Source organism: Anastrepha ludens, chromosome X (assembly GCF_028408465.1).
Source record: "Anastrepha ludens isolate Willacy chromosome X, idAnaLude1.1, whole genome shotgun sequence".
In the NCBI taxonomy this organism is placed as follows: Eukaryota; Metazoa; Arthropoda; class Insecta; order Diptera; family Tephritidae; genus Anastrepha; species Anastrepha ludens.
In genome coordinates, this window is record NC_071503.1 from 70,173,017 (window position 1) to 70,193,426 (window position 20,410).

General features: G+C 41.4%; 1 protein-coding gene across 1 annotated transcript in view; it reads left to right on the forward strand.

Moving 5' to 3' along the window:
* Positions 1-1,304: 1,304 nt before the first annotated feature.
* LOC128870191 (calcium/calmodulin-dependent protein kinase type II alpha chain-like) overlaps positions 1,305-20,410 on the forward strand; it is a gene marked incomplete at its 5' end in the record, with an annotated part of 137,251 nt that continues 118,145 nt past the window's right edge. The window contains one exon of the mRNA XM_054112785.1: positions 1,305-1,390. Within this exon, the coding sequence (XP_053968760.1) occupies positions 1,305-1,390 (86 nt within the window). The remainder of the gene's footprint in view (positions 1,391-20,410) is intronic.

Sequence of the window (20,410 nt, forward strand, 5' to 3'; positions counted from 1 at the left end):
ACTCTGAACTAAAGCATTCACCAACAGCTTCCATTTGATACCCATATTGTATATACACATCCGAAGGTTACCCGGGCCCCCGTTTTGACCTATATCTCGAGACCCCAGTCTCGGAGCGGCATGAAAAATACTCTGTACTAAAGCATTCACCAACAGCTTCAATTTGATATTCATATTGTACAAACACATTCTAGGGTCCACGTTTTGGTCTCTATCTCGAGACCCTAGTCACGGAGCGGCATGAAAAATACTCTGAACTAAAGCATTCACCAACAGCTTTCATTTGATACCCATATTGTATATACACATCCGAAGGTTACCCGGGTCCACGTTTTGACCATTTTCCCGGCAATTATTCGAATTTTTCTCACCTTTTGAACCTTCCCTAGACCTCCACGAATAATTCAAGACCAAGATAAGATAAATCCGTTCAGCCATTCTCGAGTTATAAGCGAACATAGGGACAGATTTTCACATTTATATATATAGATAATCATAATTTATTGATTTTAAAGCGGAATCTGCTGAAGCCAGTTAAATTGTTCTGCCAAAAGTTCGTTATAATTTTTATTTGTGTTGAAAGATAGTTACTTCTTAAGAACAAGTAAATGAAAATTTATAATACGCAGAACCCTCATTGTTATTCATAATACTCTTAACGTCAGTTGAATCCCTATTCGAGGGTTCAGTTAATCAAAATAGCACTATGGAGAATTTATAGTTGTGTATATGTATTTAAATATAAAAATTACGTAAGAGAAATTTCGTTTTATTGTAAATTTAACTATCTATGTAATATGAATGTATATATGTATGTATTAGTATGTATAAATGTAAATTCATCTCAACTTGACTATGGATATCCATTAAACAAACATAAAACTAAATGAATACATATTACTATTATCTAATTAGAAGTTAGTATGTAAAATATACTGTTGTATAACAACATTTAACTGTATATATATTTCTAAAAACTATTAATTCACTTAGTTGTGAAACTTTTTTCAAACTTTAAAATCCGCTTATTAATTTTGTTTTCTGTATTTCTGGGTATCGAATACTGTATTGTTATTTCGTATGTATGTATATACATATACACAATTCACTCATGCGATCTGTAACCTATCTGGTTCAATATCAACATGTCTGCTACTGCGATGTCTGGATGTTTTTATTTTCAATTTCCGTTTCCACTGTCTTATCCACTCGTTTGTCATGCCTTCAATACGCTGATGATTGTCTGAAATTCGATCCACTCAATAACCCAACTTACCGGTAACCGATAACTACATAAACATCGAACCAAAGCAGCAAGACGTCAGGAGATAATAAAAATCACTGAACAACTGATTGAAGCTATTAACAGTGGTGATTTCGATGGATACACGTAAGTTTGCTTAATTTTGTATGTATGTATTTTTTATGTAATCCGGGGGATTTATCTAAGAGCAAAAATTATATATGTATGTATGTGTTTTGTTACTAATGCTACAAACAGTCACCGACGTAAACGCAGTCCCCTGTTAGCTGTTACGATCAAACTAATGAGGGCCCCATGTAAATGAAAAATCACTTCTCTTCCGTATCGTAGTATCGTAGATTTTATCGCAGGATTTTTGAAAATTCCCGTAGAACCGTGTCAGCTGATTGCTCTCTCTCCACACAGTGTTGCCAAACAGTACATTTTGGAATCATTTACAAAATAAACTTGGAAAAATTTAAATTTTTGTTAAAATAACTTAAAATAATGTTGAATATGTTAATTATAGATAAATGAACTATTTGCATTTGTTGGTTTTTGGCTTTGGCTTATTATACAATGAAAAATTGTAACTGATAAGGCGGATGTGTGAAAAAGTGTATATACAAAAATATTATATCAATGGAAACATTGTGTAGATGCAACCAAACACATACACACCCAAACCGATGTACTGTGTAAATAAGTAACTAAAAGAACGCAGTTGTTTTCTACGGGATGAGTTTTTCTCAATTTGTGCTCTCTAGGGGCTGCGGTAAGGGACTACGATACGTCGGTCACTGTTTGCAGCATAAGTCCCGCTTAAATCACTGAGTCAGTTAAGTGCTGTCGACAAAGAAGGGGTTGAGCCAGAGGGAAACGGGCTTTGGTTTGATGATATCGAGATATGTTTTGATGATGTCATTATGTGTTTTGAATAAGTAGGAATTTATACCAGTAATTGATTGTTTCTTTTGTATGCAGGCTTCAGGTTATAACTATAGCTATTTTATAAGGGTTAATCTCCGATGAAGTTATCCGCGTTGTGAAAGTTAGCGAAGGTGTTAATTGTCTAACGATGAACTAGCAATCGAAAAATTATCAATCGTCGTTTTATTGTTTTTCAAAATTTTATCCATGATGACAAGTACAGTTTTGCATTCGTTTCAACCAATTTTCGAAGCACTTTGTCCAATCGCATTTAAAGGGCGTGTTATTAAATCATGTGGGATCTAGCGCGAAGGCACCTTTTTTATCACAAGGTGATCATGCAAAATCTTATTGACGGTCGCCATACTAATGCCCAAAGATGCCTCAACTCCACGATATGTTATATGATGGTCTTACTCAATGATTTCGCATACTACATCGATATTTTCTGACACAATAACTAATTTTGAACGACCTTTCAGTGAGCGAACAGTAACCACGACAAAATTCATTGCACCAGTTTTTACGGTGCTATAGGGTGGTGCTAGCTAATAATTGTATATTGATTTTAGTTCATCGATGCATTCTTGTCTTTTTAATCCTCGTTAAAAATGGTGAAAAATAATCGCACTAAAATATTGAAGGTTTAATTCCATTTTTTTTGTCGTGATGAATTTCCAAAGCCACTGTAAAAACACAAATACGGCTAAAAGATCACAACATTCTAAATACGTTTATGGTAAAACTTTCCAATTGAAACTTCAAATAGCGCCTGACAATATTAGAAATGCTTAAGGTGTATGACATGCAGTTCGCTTTTGGTGTTGATTTGGTCACCCGATAGTCACACTACGCTATCGATACCTTCGCTCTTAAACTTATATTTATTTTCAATCAGGGAATGACACATTTCACTATTCATTCTTTTTCCGTTATCGCCGTCTCTGACATTATTACAATAATTTAATTTTTTTTTCGATTAGAGAACGGCCAGAATATATATACATACATATATATTTTAATTGTACATATTTACTGCTACTTGACTAGCGTCTACATCAAAAGTCGAATAAGGAAAGCTGTGGCGGCATTTGGCTCTGCAAGCAATTTGGAATTTTTAATTCCAATGTAAGGCCGACTTTACTTTATGGTTGTGAAACGTGGAATGCAGCGTCAGCTGCCACAAGCCCATTACGAGTTTTTGTAAACATATGCCTTTGAAAAATAATCAAAATATTTTGGCGAAATATTATCTCGAATGCTGACTTATGGGCCAGAACGCAGCTGAAGTCAATACTATACTATACTATACCGAAATAGAAAATGGGGCTGGATTGTCCATGTTCTACCCAAAGGAAAAAGTGACTTAACAAGGGCCGCGATTGACTGGAAGCCGCAGACGCGGAAAACCAGCGAATACCTGAAGATGACTGCTAGAGTTAGAAACCCGCGCCATGCAGCTTTATTGGTTAAGAAATGGGCGTAAAACGGAATGGAAGAAATTCGTTGTGGCCCTTTGTTCCACACTGAAACTCTTGGACTTTATGATGATGATCACTTTTGCACACACATATTTGAATGACAAGTTGTCCTGATCACTGCTTTCATGCTCTTTTGAAAGTTGGGGTTCATCCGAAATTAAAATACTCATGAGGTTCTCATTGGTTATGCCTTCATTAATATTATTATTATCCTGGGTTGCTATATTATTTTATTATACGATTTAACCATTTCAGTCTCTGGAAAATTATCCGAATAACCTAATTTCAAGTCCGCCAACTATTTTTCCAATTTTTGCTTTCTATTTTTTTAAACATAACTAAATCACCAACACCCAATTTGGACAAAAACTTTGCGTTTCGATCATAGTAGCATTTTTGCTTTCCTTTTTTTTATTGATTCCCTCTTGAATCTCTTATTGTTTTACGTTGTTTCTGTGCAGCAACTGTTTCGATACAGGAAATTTCCTTTTAAGTCGCCTGCCACAGAACAGTTCCGATGGAGCGAGACTTATTCTTGCAATAGGTGTTGTTGTTGAAGTGGTTGAGTATTTCTACTGAAATAATCCTAATTAGCGACCAGCACCATTTTTTTTTTCTTCTAAGTGAGATCCAAGTATAGGTTAGGTTAGGTTGGCATTAACCCACGCATACCAGATGGAGACCGACCTCTATGAATACCTAAAGTAGACATCATGTAGGATGTCAGCGCTTTTGGCGAATCTAAGTAGGGCTGGGAGCTCCGCTTTTGAGACGTCTTCCAGACCCTCAAACAGTGGGGCTCCCAGGCATCTTAGTCGCGTTTTTAATAATGCCGGACAAACGCACAGAAGGTGTTCTAAAGTCTCCTCAACATCCTCTCTGCATTTTCTACATTTGTCCGTGTTAGCAATCCCTATCTTGTACGCATATGCAGCCAATAGATTGTGGCCTGTTAGCATACCTATGATAGTTCTGCATTCCTTTCGCGAGAGCGTAAGTACGAATTGAGTCAGTTTTTTGTCGTTAGTTCTACACATGACTTTTGCTGTTTTGCATGTGGTCAGGTTAGTCCAGCTAGCTTCCACTTGCCTTTTCATGTGGTCGTCCCTTTCGTTGTATATTGTGTTTAGCGGTTTTGATATGTCGCTCTCTTGTTCAAATGGTATTATAGTCTCACAGCACTTTTTGCTATCTCATCTACTATTTCGTTCCCCATAATGCCTTTGTGACCTGGTACTCAGTAGATATGCAGCCTATTGTTTCCGGCTAGCCTTTCTATGGCCTCCCTGCTCCGTCGAACATTTTTGGACTTAATACAATATGAGCTTATTTCTCTTATTGCTGCTTGACTATCCACGTATATATTAATTGTTGAGTTCTTTCTTGTTCTAGTGTAGACTAGCTCCGCGGCCTTCCCCACAGCAAAATCTTCCGCCTGGAAAATACTGCTGTGGTCTGGCAGCTTGATAGGTTGCCTTATTCCTAGTTTTGAGCAGTAAATACCCGCTCCCACGCCGTCTGGAGCTTTCGAGCCGTCTGTATAGATGTGAAAAGTTCTATGGCCAGGCTTCATGCCTTTTTGCCATCCCTCCTCTTCAATTTTAGTGCGAAACCTTCTCTCCCAATTAAAGTACGGAGTCATGTAGTCCGTGTCACCTGAGCTCCACTTTCCTATTGAGCAGTGACCGAAGGTTCTGCAGGTGAATACCCCCGCAGCCATTAGCCTCCTCGCGGATTTCGGTGCCAGGTTTTCCGCCATGAGGTCAATAGGTGGCATGCTGAGTATCATTTCCAGCGCCGCCGTTGGAGTGGTCTTCATCGCTCCTGTTATGCGCAGAGCAACGAGTCGTTGAATCCTTTCCAGCGGCATTAAGTATGCCAGTTTTTTTGTCGCAGTCCCCCATACTAAGGTTCCATACAGCAATATCGGTCTGACTACTGCTGTGTAGCACCAATGCATCAGAGAGGGTGATAGACCCCAAGTAATGCCCAGCATTCTTTTACATGCGTACAACGCATTACTGGCCTTTTTCACCCTATCCTCAACGTTGTGCTTCCACAGCAATTTGCTTCGGGAAGTTTCACGCCGGAACTTTGTACTTCCTGGTAAAAAGTACCATGTCCGTTTTTCCGCGTTTATCCCTAGCCCTGCGCGAGTTGCCTATTGGTGTATCGTTTTGAGAGTGTTGTTCATCACATTACTGATGGTGTCCAGGTACTTTCCCGTAACTACTATAGCTATGTCATCGGCATATGCCACTAGTTTTGGTGCCCCTCCGTCAAGTTTCTTAAGAATTTCATTTGCTACAAGTAACCATAATAGCGGCGATAGTACCCCACCTTACGGAGTACCTCTGCATGCATATTTGGTGACCCTCGCATCGTTCCACTCCGCTCTTATCTTTCTGCTAGCTAATAGCTGCCTTATCCATAGATAAACCGCGGGTTGTACATTAAGTGACTCTATGCTATTTAAAATATCATCTTTTGTCACATTGTTAAAGGCCCCTGAGATATCTAGAAATACTCCTAGAGCATACTCTTTATATTCTAACGCCTTTTCTATTTTTAGTATTGAAGTGAGTGAAGTGCAGTTTCAGTGGATCTGCCTTTAGTGTAAGTATGCTGCGCCTTGGATAACACTGTGTGACAAAAAAAAAAAAATTAAATAAACTTTTATGGAGACCTAGCACAACTTATGGCTACAGAAAAACTAAACAAAATGGTATAGGAGAAATTTCCAATACACCCCCCAAAATCTCATTTTATGGCCATAAAACCGTTTTTCAGTAGGTTGATGTGAAGAATCACTCCTAACTTCGCCAATTTCCATCCGATTTCGAATTTGTTTTTTTAGTTCGAAAGAACAAAAAGAAGCCTTTTTGACAGTGTGTTGACAATTTTTCTGAAATGACAACTGCCGAGACTGTAGACGGAAGTATTTGGAATTTTTTTATTTTTTCTCAATTTTTTCAACTTTGACATAATTTTTACGATATTATCCGATATTGAGGATTTTTTTTAGTACTTTACTGTAATAGTAAATTTAATGTTGCGTCGAATGAGCTATATTTGACTGTAATTGAATTAAAATTAATAGAGTTGTGTGAGTTTTAAGTTTTTTTTTTTTTTTTACTAATTTGGTATGTAGGCATCGAATCATGAAAATGATAACAAGTGCCATTATAAACACATAATATTTATTGGAGTATTGTGCAGTGCAGCATTGTACGTATGGTACGGTGCGGTACGGTGCAGTACACAACGGAACTGGTTCCGAACTTAAAAATGCATTGGAAACGGCCCTTTGGAGTTTAGTATGGGATGGTACATTTGTCATTCTCTTCATCAGTTTTGAATACTTCTCTGTAAGAAATTCGATTATCATCATTCATCTGAAGTCGTCATCAACTAAATTCCATTGTTTAAATCAAGAAGCGAGCGTTTCAGATTGTCTTCCCGATAGAAGTAAATCACGAGAAGGATCCTGAAAATCTGTATTTGATACAATGTGTCGTTCTGAAGACTTACAACGAGACGGAAAGTACTCTTCATCATCAGGTTTATTGTTATCAGTTTGATCATCATCAGCAATGAGTTGAACTTCCTTCAGTTCCTGCAGTTGAGTCAATCATATCGTCCAAGACTACGGGGTACTTAACAGTTGCAACATCAGCATACTTTATGTGCTTTCGAGCTTTATAATGATGACCGTTTACGTCCCTTTTATAAAAATAACAATCATCTGGTTTATGATAAGGCTGATAATGCCACTTCATCGGAGAATATTGAGAAATTCGACTTTTCTGGCAACGTTTTGATTTATATCTCTTGAATTTCAATGAAACAAACAATAAAACTTTGACGTTTTAATAAGGTTAAATTATAATAACAAACTTCTTTTGTTAATCAATGTACAGTGTGAACTTTGGTACACTTTCCGAGCTTTTCCATATTTCTATTGAAAAAAAAAGTGCTATAATATGTCAGATATTTTCGTAAGTTCTAACCAGTTCTGTTGTATGCAGTACAGTGTACTCTTATGTATACATATATACTCCAATAAATATTACGGATCTATAATAACGCATGAAAACACGTCCTTATTCCCATTTAGCGTAAGTTATACCTACATACCAAATTAGTAAAAAAAAAAAATAAAATCTTAAAACTCACACAACTCTATTAATTTTAATTCAATTACAGTCAAATATAACTCATTCGACGCAAAATTAAATTTACTATAACGGTAGTGTACTAAAAAAAATCCTCAATATCGGATAATATCGTAAAAATTATGTCAAAGTTGAAAAAATTGAGAAAAAATAAAAAAATTCCAAATACTTCCGTCTACAGTCTCGGCAGTTGTCATTTCAGAAAAATTGTCAACACACTGTCAAAAAGGCTTCTTTTTGTTCTTTCGAACTAAAAAAACAAATTCGAAATCGGATGGAAATTGGCGAAGTTAGGAGTGATTCTTCACATCAACCTACTGAAAAACGGTTTTATGGCCATAAAATGAGATTTTGGGGGTGTATTGGAAATTTCTCCTATACCATTTTGTTTAGTTTTTCTGTAGCCATAAGTTGTGCTAGGTCTCCATAAAAGTTTATTTAATTTTTTTTTTTTTGTCACACAGTGTAATTCGTCCGGCGCAATTGTGTCTCTAATGTATGTATCTAGAATCTTCTCTAATGTTTTCAGGAGAAATGAGGTCAGACTAATGGGCCTGTATTCCCTTGAGTATAAAGGGTTGCTTTTTCCTGCTTTTGAAATAAACACAACTCTCGCTTCTCTCCACAATACAGGAACGTAGCTGAACCTCATGCGTCCCCTGAATAGATCCAAGTATAGCAGCATATTCTTTATATCGATGTCTGAGATCTCATTAATTTGCTGTAAGAAAGGCTTACCGAAAGAGCGAAGCCGTGCCCTACCTAGCCCTGGACATTCAAATAAGTAGTGGAAAAGGCTTTGCTGCATAGTCCCCTACCTTCCAATGGCCTGTAAGGGTTGCATCCTAACAAGTAATTTGTCCTTTGGATTTTGTATGACGCCATGTATTGCACCAACTTCCTTGTTGAGTTTTAGTGATTTGCATGCTTTTCTAATCGCTAATAGTTCTGCCTGGAACACGTTGGCATAGTCACGAAGTCGAATTGACTGGAATAGGTTGAGGGGCTCCGAATGGAAGCCAGCTCCCAGACAACAGTTCATCTTAGGTTAGGTTGATATGGTTGCCCAGGGAATGGGCACACTTGGACGAAGAAGGATTCGTCCTTTGTGATGCCATTATGGAGGGGTGAGGCGGGAGAGAAAGACCGATGGGATACAGGGAGAGGGCGGGGAGAGGTGGTGCTGGGATAGTTGGGAGCGTGCGGATTACGAACGATGACTATGTTTGCGTCAACCGCTTTATGCTGCTGATGAAATTCATCAGATTTTTAATGTCAGCACCAGCTATATCAGCAGGCGTGACAAACAAGTAGGAGCCAAGATGCCTAGATCTTAGCCCCGCCAGAGCAGGGCAGCTAAGGAGAAGGTGCTGAGATGATTCCACTTCATCCTCCATACATCCAGCGCAAAAAGGACTCGAGGTGATTCCAAGTCTCACAGCATGCATTCCTCGCGCATTGTGTCCTGTGAGAAAACCCACGAGATTAGAGAGCTGATATTTTGTCAGCCTCAGACCTCGCCCGAGCGCCTGCGGTCCACACGTGGCCAGAAGGATTTCGCGACCTTACACGTTTGTGTACTTGCCCAGCGCTCGCTGAGTTGGTGCGATGCCCATCTTTCCAGGAGCAGACCGCAGGTTGTCAGGGGGATCCCAATTCTCTCCCTTCGCGGGGAAATCACCTCGCATGTCCCTTGTCTGGCCAGCTCATCCGCCTCACAGTTTCCAGCAATGTCGCTGTGACCAGGAACCCAGATGAGGCTGATGTTAAAGAATTCGGACGCAGTCGAAAGCGAGGTCAAGCATTCCTTGACCAATTCCGAATGCACCGTCGTAGACCCGAGGGCCCTTATTGCCGCTTGGCTGTCGGAGTAAATATTTACTTTCTTGACCGTTAATACGCATTTGAGCAGCCAATCGGCTGCCTCCTTGATTGCGGCTACCTCTGCCTGGAACACACTGCAGTGGTCCGGTAGCCTGAATTTGAGTCTGATGGGGAGCTCCTCGCAAAAGACTCCTCCGCCAACCTTTCCTTCCAACTTCGATCCATCCGTGAACAAGTTCACCAGGCCCTGTCCCCAAGTGCAGCCCTCCCTCCACTCTTCCCTTGACGGAATATGAGTGGAGAAGGTTCCGGTTGGACTAAACGAGGGTATACACTGATCCGTTGACAGAGGGATGAACTTGAAGTTTCTGAGAATGCTTGAGTGCCCATAAGTGAGGTTAAGCTTATAGCTCCAGCCCCTCAGTCTGATTGCGGTACGCGAGGCGGCAATTCTGCCTGCGATGTCTACGGGTACCACATTTAACATTGCGTTGAACGCCAGAGTAGGAGTCGTTCGAAGCGCCCCACTGATTCCAATGAGTGCCGACCTCTGGACTCTCTCCAGCTTCTTCACCAATGTCGTCTTCTCTAGTGGGTTCCACCAGACTATGACTCCATATAACAAGATAGGCTTTACAATAGTATTGTATAGCCAGAAAACAACTCTAGGCGAGAGGCCCCATCTTTTACCAATTGCGCCCTTGCATCCATACAAGGCGATTGTTGCTTTCCTCACTCTTTCCTCAATATTGGGCTTCCATGTAAGCTTGCTGTCAAGGATAATACCTAGGTACTTAACCTTGTCAGAAAGTATAAGCGGAGCGCCCCCTAGTGAGGGAAGTTGAGCTCTGGGTATTTTATGTTTCCTCGTAAATAAGACGGGCTCCGTCTTAAGAGGATTCACCGACAGGCCGCAGTCCGTTGCCCATCTAACAACTACGTTAAGATATCCCTGCATCAGGTTGTACAGAGTATTCACAAATTTTCCTCTGACGATTAATGCGACGTCATCCGCGTAGGCAACCACCTTGCAGCCCCCTTTCACCAGCTCCTCCCACGACCCAGAGGAAAGGCGAGAGAACACCACCTTGCGGAGTGCCCCTACTCACCTGCCGGTGAATGGAGATGCCGCCCCATTCTGCCGCGACAGTTTTGTCGCTAAGCATTTTATAGATAAATCTGATCAGGTCGGTTTCGACCCCCAGTTTACCCAGAGACCTGGTGATTGCCTCCGGGAGGACGTTGTTAAAAGCCCCCTCGATGTCGAGGAAGGCGCCCACCGCAAGCTCCTTCTGAGAAAGAGACTCCATAATCTCTTTCACAATTGTGTGCAGGGCAGATTCCACCGATCTTCCCTTGCAGTAGGCATGTTGGGTATGCGACAACCGACCCCGAGGAATTTCGCTTCTTATGTGCAGGTCAATCAGTCTCTCAAGGGTTTTTAGCAAAAAAGATGAGAGACTGATTGGCCTGAAGTCCTTAGGGGAGACATGCGAGCACTTGCCTGCCTTGGGTATAAAGACAACCCTCACGGCCCTCCATGACCTCGGTATATAGCCCCTGGCTACGCAGCTCACATAGATAGGGCTCAACCAACGGCATGATACCTCCACTGATTTTTGCAGTTGTGCAGGAATGATGCCGTCAGGACCAGGCGACTTGAAGGGTCTAAAGGATTCAATGGTCCAAGACAGGCGGCGCTTATCCATCAACCAGCCCCGGTCTCGAGTGCAGGTTGAACTGCTTTCCAGGCCGGTGCTGCTAGGTGCTGGGCTCGTCGGAAAATGGACGTCGAAAAGTAACTTTAGTGACTTCTCGCTGCTCATCGCCCAACGTCCCAATTCGTCTCTTAAGTACCCCAAGGGAGCGGAACTCTTCGTGAGTACTCGTCTAAATCTGGAAGACTCATGGCAGCCCTCTACGCTCTCGCAGAAGCTTCTCCAAGAGTCCCTCTCAGCTTTCCTAATTTCGGACTTATATATTCCTAGCCCTGCCTTATAAAGCTCCCATCCCGAGGGAGATCTTATTCTTTTAGCCCTATTAAAAATGCGTCTACATGAGGCCCTAAGCTCAGAGAGCTCCGCTGTCCACCAAGGCGGTTTTTCCTTCCTGGGAAAAGCTTTTGTTGGACAAGAGGTTTCAACGGCGTTGTTGCAAGCTGAGGTGAAAGTCTCCACCAGTTCGTCGATCGCTTCTTCCGATAGATCTTGATTTCCTCCCGGTGCTTTGGGGAGTAGGTTCAGTAAATTTCTGTTGTATGCATCCCAGTCCGTCCTGCTCAGGTTCCTGTAGGGGGCTCTTATTGGACGGGTTTCAGCGAGAGAGAACTGAATGTACCTATGGTCCGAGAAGGAGTGAGCATTTAGCACCTTCCAATCGGAGATTCGGTTTATCAGTAAAGAAGAAGCCAGACTGAGGTCAAGCACCTCCTCTCTGGCTGCGGTAATGAAAGTGGGGTCTTTACCCCTGTTACAAATAAACAAGTCCTCGTTTAGAATATAATCAAAAAGTGACTCTCCTCTTGCATTGATGTCTGAACTTCCCCAGCAGGTGTGATGGGAGTTCGCGTCAGTGCCTATAATAACGCCGATTTTCCTGCGTTTTGCTTCGGCTAGGGTTTTCCTTAGCAGCACCGGAGGTGGTTCCACCTCGTCGTCATGTGCCATGTAGACTGACATCAGCCATAGTTTCCCAGAAGGGCCCTCCAGGCTCACCGTTACAATGTCTTCATTGCTGAAATTAGGCAAAATAAATGCGTTAAGTTCCTTTCTGATGAGTATACAGGATCTTGGTTTACCTGCCCCGCTATACGCCACCAGATTGTAGCTTTTCGTCCTGAGCCCAGAAATGCCGTTGCTGCTCAGCCACGGTTCCTGGATCAGGACTATGTCAGCTCCACCTTGCTCAAGGTGGATTAGTAAGTTGGCGGACGCCGCCTTAGAGTGTTGAAGATTTATCTGAAGAATAATCATCCTCCAGTATCCTCTCCATCACCCCAAGGACGGCGTCCTCGCTTTCCGAGGCCAGAAGCCTCTCCTCCTTCGCCCTGTCGAAGAACGACCCGATTCTTATGACGGACCCCGGTAAAGAGCGAACGTCATCAGCATTGTCACCCTCCGACATGACGGATTCCACTTCCATGTCCACAGGAGCTTCCTCCACTGTGGGCATTACGTCTCCCAGCACGTCCGGATGTGCAGGGGCATCTCCTCTGGCATCGATTTGGTAGACCTTAAGGACTACCTTCTCGAAGCCATAGTTAATGACCCCTTTTGCTTCAGCGAGAGGACTGAGGGACTCTGCATTCAGCAGAATCAGCGCTTGCCGATAGGATCCCTCAGTCTTCTCCACCTTCACCACCCTCCAGTTGTACGTGGGAAGTGTAGGGTTGCAGTAGCAGAGGATTTCCTCCATCTCCTTCGAGGCAGAGGGTTCGGAGGGGAGCCAGACACGTGCTCGCGGACGTACAGGTAGATTCTTTCGGTCCACTACCCTCAGCTTAGCTCCCCCCATACCTCTCCCACCAAGGCTACTGCCGCCCTGTACATTGAGGCTGACCGTTCGTCAGCGCAGACGATTCTTTTATACGAACCGTAGTGCCATCCTGCACTTTCACAGCTTGGGGGGGGCGGGGGGGGGGGGGGGGGGGCAGGGTTTTCCCTCACTACCCTCATAAATACTGCGGAGATGACGGACGCTACCCTCTTCCATTCCTCCCTAGAGATGGCGCCGTCTTCTTTACCGCTGTCCATTACTCCAACAATGATCGAGCCCGCCTGTTTAGCGACTTCGCTAAATGATTTTGGCGGACCACCACCAATCCTGGGCCTCTTCTCTTTGCGGGATATCCTCTTCCTGGGAGCGTTGTCTTTTAACTCCCGAGTCCGGTTGTGGCGCATTCGCTTCCACTCCCTTTTCACTGCCCTCCTCTGCTCCCCTAATGGCCTTCCTGGCCCACTCGAGCGTCTGGGAATGCTTCTCTGATACCTGAGGGTCATTCTGCCCACCGTAGCGCTCCAGGATCTTGGTAGCCATACGAAGATCAGAGAAGGACCGTTTACTCTGCCCTAGCTGCCGTTTAGGCTTAGTGGAGGGTCCCCGGAGAGATGCTCCCGAAGTCCCCGGAAAACTAGGGGAAAGCCCCTTGCTGGTGCTGGCTTTCCCATCCATCGCCCCTACTTTAGGAATTACAGACGGTTCCGCCTGTATTCCGCTACCTATCAAAGGTGGATTCCCACCTTTTACCCCCCGATTAATATTGAAAGTCGGTTCCGACTTTCCCTCGGTTTCTCCCTTGGTTACTGCCTTACGCATCGATTCCGATGCGTTACCCCCACTAGAGACTGCCCCCCGGGGCAAAAATTTTCTAGGAGGCGATTTCGCTCCTCCTGTCTTGAGGGAGTTGGTTTTGGGACTCGGTTCCGAGTTCCCGCCACCGTTTATTGTTTTACTAGTTGTGTTGTTGTTTGTTGTTGTTGCTGTTTTATTGTTCATTATTGTATTGAGTGGGTCCCCACTCGAAGCCGCTATCCAAACCCGTAGTGTGTAGTCGTCCTTAAAGGGTCCCATGGTTGTCTGTGCCGCAGCAGGGAGGCCATGCGAGGGTTGACGCATGTCCTTATGGGGCATGCGTTCAGAGCCAGGCCGGACACAAAGACGGGAGTCGTCTCAACCGCACCTACACCGCCAACCCAATGGCTACGGGTTTGGAACGTACTCCGAGGCTTGCCAAGGTTTTAGCGGGACGGGGGCAGTCACGTCATTAGCCCACCAGCCATTTCTGCTGAGTTTCACCTCAGCATACTCAGGTGGCAGAATGCTGCGACTACCAGCACAGGGGTCAGAAAATGTCTAAAAAAGTGTTGAAGAAGAAATAAGTCCAAATCAGAAAGCGGGGGGGTCGTCATCGTTCAGGAAGGCCGTTAAGGCCGCAGATCATTTAGCGCTACCCAGGGTGCACCACGCGGAGGCGATCTGCTCTACACCCCTCAGTTCATCTTAGAACCGTCAATGTAGATTTCAATACCGTATCTTCCAATCACCTTCCCTTTGGCCCATTCGGATCTCCGTGGAAAACGTACCGTAAAGTCTTTCTTGAGCCTAAGGTCGGGGAATGTGTAGTCTGATCTGAGCAGCGAGGCTCCCTGTAGGAGGATCTTACTGTGACCATACGACCTTGTTGTCCAGCTTCCTACGTCTCTGAGTCTCGCCGTGCTGCAAGTAGATATTGTTGTAATGTGTAAATCTAATGGTAGCAGATGAGTTAGTACATTGAACGCTTAAGTAGGACTGGTGCTAAGCGCTCCTGTAGTTAAGATACACGCTGTTCTTTGTATCTTGTTCAGCTTAGTTTTGTTGTATTTCTTTTCTGTTGCAGGCCACCAAACTAGTGCTGCATATGTTAGTATTGGCCTTACAATGGCTGTGTAGGACCAATTGGTTAGTTTTGGTTGGAGACCCCATTTTTTACCTATCATTCTCTTTCACGTGTAAAGTGCTATATTCGCTTTCTTTACCCTGTACTCTACGTTGGACTTCCAGCTGAGCTTGGGGTCTAGGATAACACCTAGGTATTGTGCCTGTTGGGTTAGCATAAGGCTAACGCCGTTTAATTTTAGGCGATTAAAGTTTGGTATATCGGTTTCAGTAGCATCAGTTCAGTTTTGCTCGGGTTTACACTTAAACCACAGTCTGTAGCCCAATTGTTGAGTAACCCCAGAGCTCCTTCCATAATCTCACTGATCATGGTTGGAAACATTCCTGAAATTTTACGCACTATGTTATCCGCGTACGCAGGCCCGACGAGAGGGGGTGGGATCGGGGACTTTTTACCCCGGGTCCGGAGTTCTCAGGGGGGCCCGGACTCGAGAGTAATTCCGAATTATATGAATTAGACATAATTGGAAAGCGCCCGCATTTGCAATTTTTCCCCGGGGCCCGGATATGCTCTCCACGGCCCTGCGCGTACGCCACTACGTTAATTCCCTTTCGGTTGAATGTGGTAAGGATATTGTTGACAACTACATAATAACCACAGCAAAGGGGATAATACCCCTCCCTGGGGGGTTCCCCTGTTGACAGAGCGTTTTGCCGTGCTGCTGCTGTCTACCTCACTGATGATTATTCTAGTTTTAAGCATGTTCTCTATCCATCTGTTGAGACCTATGTCTGTGCGTAACATATTAGGAGCCTGAATTATGGATCTTGTGCTAAGGTTGTTAACCTTCAATGTCGAGAAAAGCGACTAGTGAGTATTTTTTGTTTTCTATTCTCCTCTCAATCGTACTTAGAACCTCATGAAGAGCTGTTCCTGTAGATTTTCCTTTGAGGTAGGTATGTTGGGATGATGAAATTGTGGTGTTTGTAATCTTCTCTCTGAGATATATGTACATCCAACAATCGCTCGAGAGTTTTGAGAATAAAGGAGGGTAAACTGATGGGTCTGAAATATTTTGCTGTATCATGACCGTGTCTACCAGCTTTGGGGATACAAATTATTTTAACCCCCCTCCACCTTTTTGAAATATGCCCTAGAATAAAGCTTCTTTTGAAAAAGACCTCCAGCCACGGATTGGATCAAAGTTTTTCATTGCTCCTAGAATTCTATCTTGGGATACGATGTGGTTGATTCTACTGGATGACAAGTTGGACGTTTGAACATTGTTGCAATTAATATCAATATATTCTGTTTTACCTGGGAAATGTGTATTTATAAGATATTCTAATGTATCGGTCGAGGACTTTCTCCATTCCCCGTTATCTTTCCTAAAGAAGGAAGGACAGATAAAAGCTTACCTATTCTGGCCGTATCTTTGGTTAATTCGATGGAACTACAACAATCTCTCCAAGCTTCTGTCTGAGCTTCTTTGATTGCTTTCTTTTATTCCCTGAGGCAATCTTTGTAGGGTTTGAAGTACTTGTGTTTGTAGTAGATATTGAATATTTCTCTTGTCATTTTTCTGAGTTGACTTAAATTTTCATTCCACCAGGTGGGATAAGTTGTTTTGGCATATGTGGCAGGACATGAAGCTTCAAGCCCTTTTATCAACGAAGCTTCGAAAGTTCCTACTTTCTCATTTAAGGGGGAAGTCTACTGTGACAAGGGAAAAAACAGGCTTATTTTCCGGATTTTATTTCTAACAAAATATTGCTCGTACATAAAATCTATTTAAACTCTTATCTTTATTATATATTTAAGTTTTTGAAAAAAAAATTTTAAGTCAAAATATTCAAAATGGCCGCTGTGGCACTTCTGCAAGCGCAGGTCCGCTTTTCTTAGGTGCCTAAACGGTGTACATGAAATCTTACGTTTCGGTGATCTAAAACAAAAAAACAAAATATTGTTATCATATACATAGTATTGACTCTCGTCTGACGTTGGATTATGTCGATAAAAAATTTTGGCGTTGAAAAAAAAATTCTTGAAATTTTTTTCTTTTTTTTTGCCTAAAATTGATGTTACTATTGTTTATAACAATTTAACAAATAACGATATCAAAAAAATCCTATGTCAGACGAGAGACACTATTACAGAGAATATATAATTAAATTTTTAAGCTGATTCATTTATCAGAACTCGAGATATCGTGTACACCGTATACAAAAACTTAGTTTCGAGAAAAATGCGTTTAAAGTTTCAGTTTTCAGCGTTTAAAGCTTTGGAGCGCTTCGGGAAAAGGTCGAAATTTCAACGAAGAAAAATTTAGCCAGCTGTAACACATATTGTACCTTATTTAAGAGGGTTTAAAGTATTTTTTAAGCTAATAAAAAAAAATCGATTTTTTGAAAAATTCACAGTAGACTTCCCCCTTAAGTCGTTACTTGACGTTGTGGTTTTATTGATGTGTTGAATTTTAGATTGGGTTACTCTACGGAATATGTTCCAGTTTGTTCTTCTATGGTTTCTATATGGGGTCAGTTTCTTAAGCTTGAGATTGATATCGACGAGAACCAACTATGGTCCGAAAAGGATTTCTTGACAGATACCCTCTAGTTTGTGACTATTTGGGAGTTACTGTTTGTCCATAAAGTAACGTCTAGGACCTCTTCCCAGCCTGGTAAATTTTCCGAGCTCGGAAAAGTGAAAATTGGGATGGTTTCTACATTACATAGGTATGTCGAGATTGGTACTTAACCCTAGAACACACACCCAGAAAATACCACGTAAACACACAATCGGGATACGTTTGTACCCGGGACCTTATTTTGCGGTTTTTTTAATGCTTATTCAACCGATTTCTATGATTTTTTTTTTTTGAAATGTATATTTTAATATATAACAAGTATTTTGTCTTTTGTTTCATTCGAATATTCCTACTGGTTCCAGCGATATGGGCAAATAAAGTCAGGACATGCAACAGTGGATTTTTGTTTTTGTTGATGTCCTGATAAATGCAAAACAAAATAATATAATTTATAATAATATACTTGTAGAGTAACAACGAATACACATTTTGGTTTTTATTTCATTGAAATATTCTACCTGGTTCAAAAGATATGTGCAAAAAGGTCGCGCAAGGTATGGGTACGTAGGTAGCAAATACACTGGTATAACTGGTTTTTGTATTTTATATGTAGCTGCAAGGGTTGTTTTCACACGAGGTGTTGTTATAAATGCTGCCTGCTGATATTTTCATTATTGTTTTGGTGCTCAAAAGTGTAAGAAGTGAAAATATAAGTGAAAATAAATATAACTGAAACTATAAATAACTGGATACGAAATGACTTCAAGAAGAAACGAATATTTATCAAGTGCAGCATATAGAAGGTAAAAAATGTAAAATAAGCAACAATGTAAACATATACAAATTTTTTTTATTATGCAGGCTAACTGAGGAACAGCGAGAATCATACAGTGAGTCAAAAAAGTTTAAGTACACCTGAAATTTTAGAAAATTATCAATAAAAACTCCATCATACAATCTAAAAATAAAATTTGTTCTTCGAAATAGATATATTTAAAGGTTAAAGAACACAAAATAAGCCTTTTCATGGGTTACGAACTTAAAACATAGAAATAGCTATACAAAAATGAAAAAAAGTCTTGGGCGCACGTCAAATAAGTTTTCGTACACTTAACCGAAAATATTAAAAACATTTGAAAATTCTTATAGGTTAAGTGTTATTAGTATTTCGTTGGCCCTCCCCCGGCATCGATAACTGCTTGTAAGCGCCGCCGCATGCTCTTCACTAAGTTTCCGGTATCATTTTGGGTTATTTTCATCCACTCAGTCGATAAAGCCTTCTTTAGGGATTCCTTCGAAGTAATTGTGTGTTTACGTATTCGTTTTTCGAGCAGATCCCAGATGTGCTCAATAGGATTTAGATCCGGGGACTGCGGTGGTGTATGTAGTTGCTTGCAGTTATATAGAAGCCACTCTCTGACCAAATATGACGTGTGTTTCGGGTCATTGTCTTGTTGAAACAAGAACCCATTTTTTTCAAACCCCAATTGTGTCGCACTCGTCTCAAGATTTTCTCTCAGGATTTTTAGGTAGAGGTGCTTATCCATTACATTGTCAACAAAGACAAGCTTTCCAACACCAACTTCTGCCATACAGCCCCAAACCATAATGTTACCGACACCGTGTTTCACTGTGGGTAAAAAATTTTTCACTTTCATCTGTGCATTTGGTTTTCTCCAAACTTTTACGGGTCCATCTGGACCAAACGAATTATATTTAGACTCATCACTAAAAATTACGTTGCTCCAAAATGATTCGGGCTTGTTCAAATAGTCTTTAGCGAAGGTAATCCCTTTTTTTTTATTTACTTTAGATATAAAAGGCTTTTTACGCGGTGTTCGACCATTGTACCCAGCCTTATGGAGTCCATTTCGAACAGTTTGTGGGTGGACGCTTATTCCAACGCTATGCTGGACCTCTTCCTGTATTTCCACCGCAGATTTTCTGGGATTAGAACTTATTGATTCTAAGATTCGGCGCTCGTCTCTCTGTGAGACTTTTTTTGGCCGGCCGGATCGCGGTTTTGGCAGAATATTTCCAGAGTTTATATAAGAATTAATTACTCCTTCCACGCTGGAATGTGATTTACCGATAATTTTGCCGATTTCACGCAAAGATTTTTTTCTAAATATAATTTTATAGTCACTTTACGCAAATAGACTGATATTTCACACCCGCGACCCATCATATACGTTAACTGTCACCATAAACACAAAACTATTAATAGTTATACATACCATTTGCCTCAAAATACTATCAACTATGATCATTTGAGCGATAATAAGAAATAAGGGAGAAAAACTGTAAGTTTTGGAAAAAGAAACAACGAAAAAATAACAACGTACGTAAACTTTTTTGGCTGTTTTAGCTCTCTCTCTCTCCTTTACGACAATTATTCTTCAACTCACAACAGTGAGAGAGGTGAAAGGAGTGAAACTAAGTTAACAATATTCTCTTTTTACACCACATGCCAAAAGTTTATGTTTATATTTAAAAATAAAAATTATTTTAGTAAACTTTTGAACAAAACTTAAGTGTACTTAAACTTTTTTGATTCACTGTATATACAGTCTTTATTTGATGAAATTTGTGACGATGACGCTCCCTATGACTTTGACTCAGAAGATGAAGAAGAAATTCAAGAAGTAGAAGAAAATAATGAATTACCTGCTAGTGGCGAAAAATTTGTTGCACGTGATGGTACTGAGTGGATGAAAGAACCAAATGTAAGTCGTCAGGTACTCAGACAAAATATTATAAGAGATCGTTCTGGACCAGCTAGATGCACTGAAA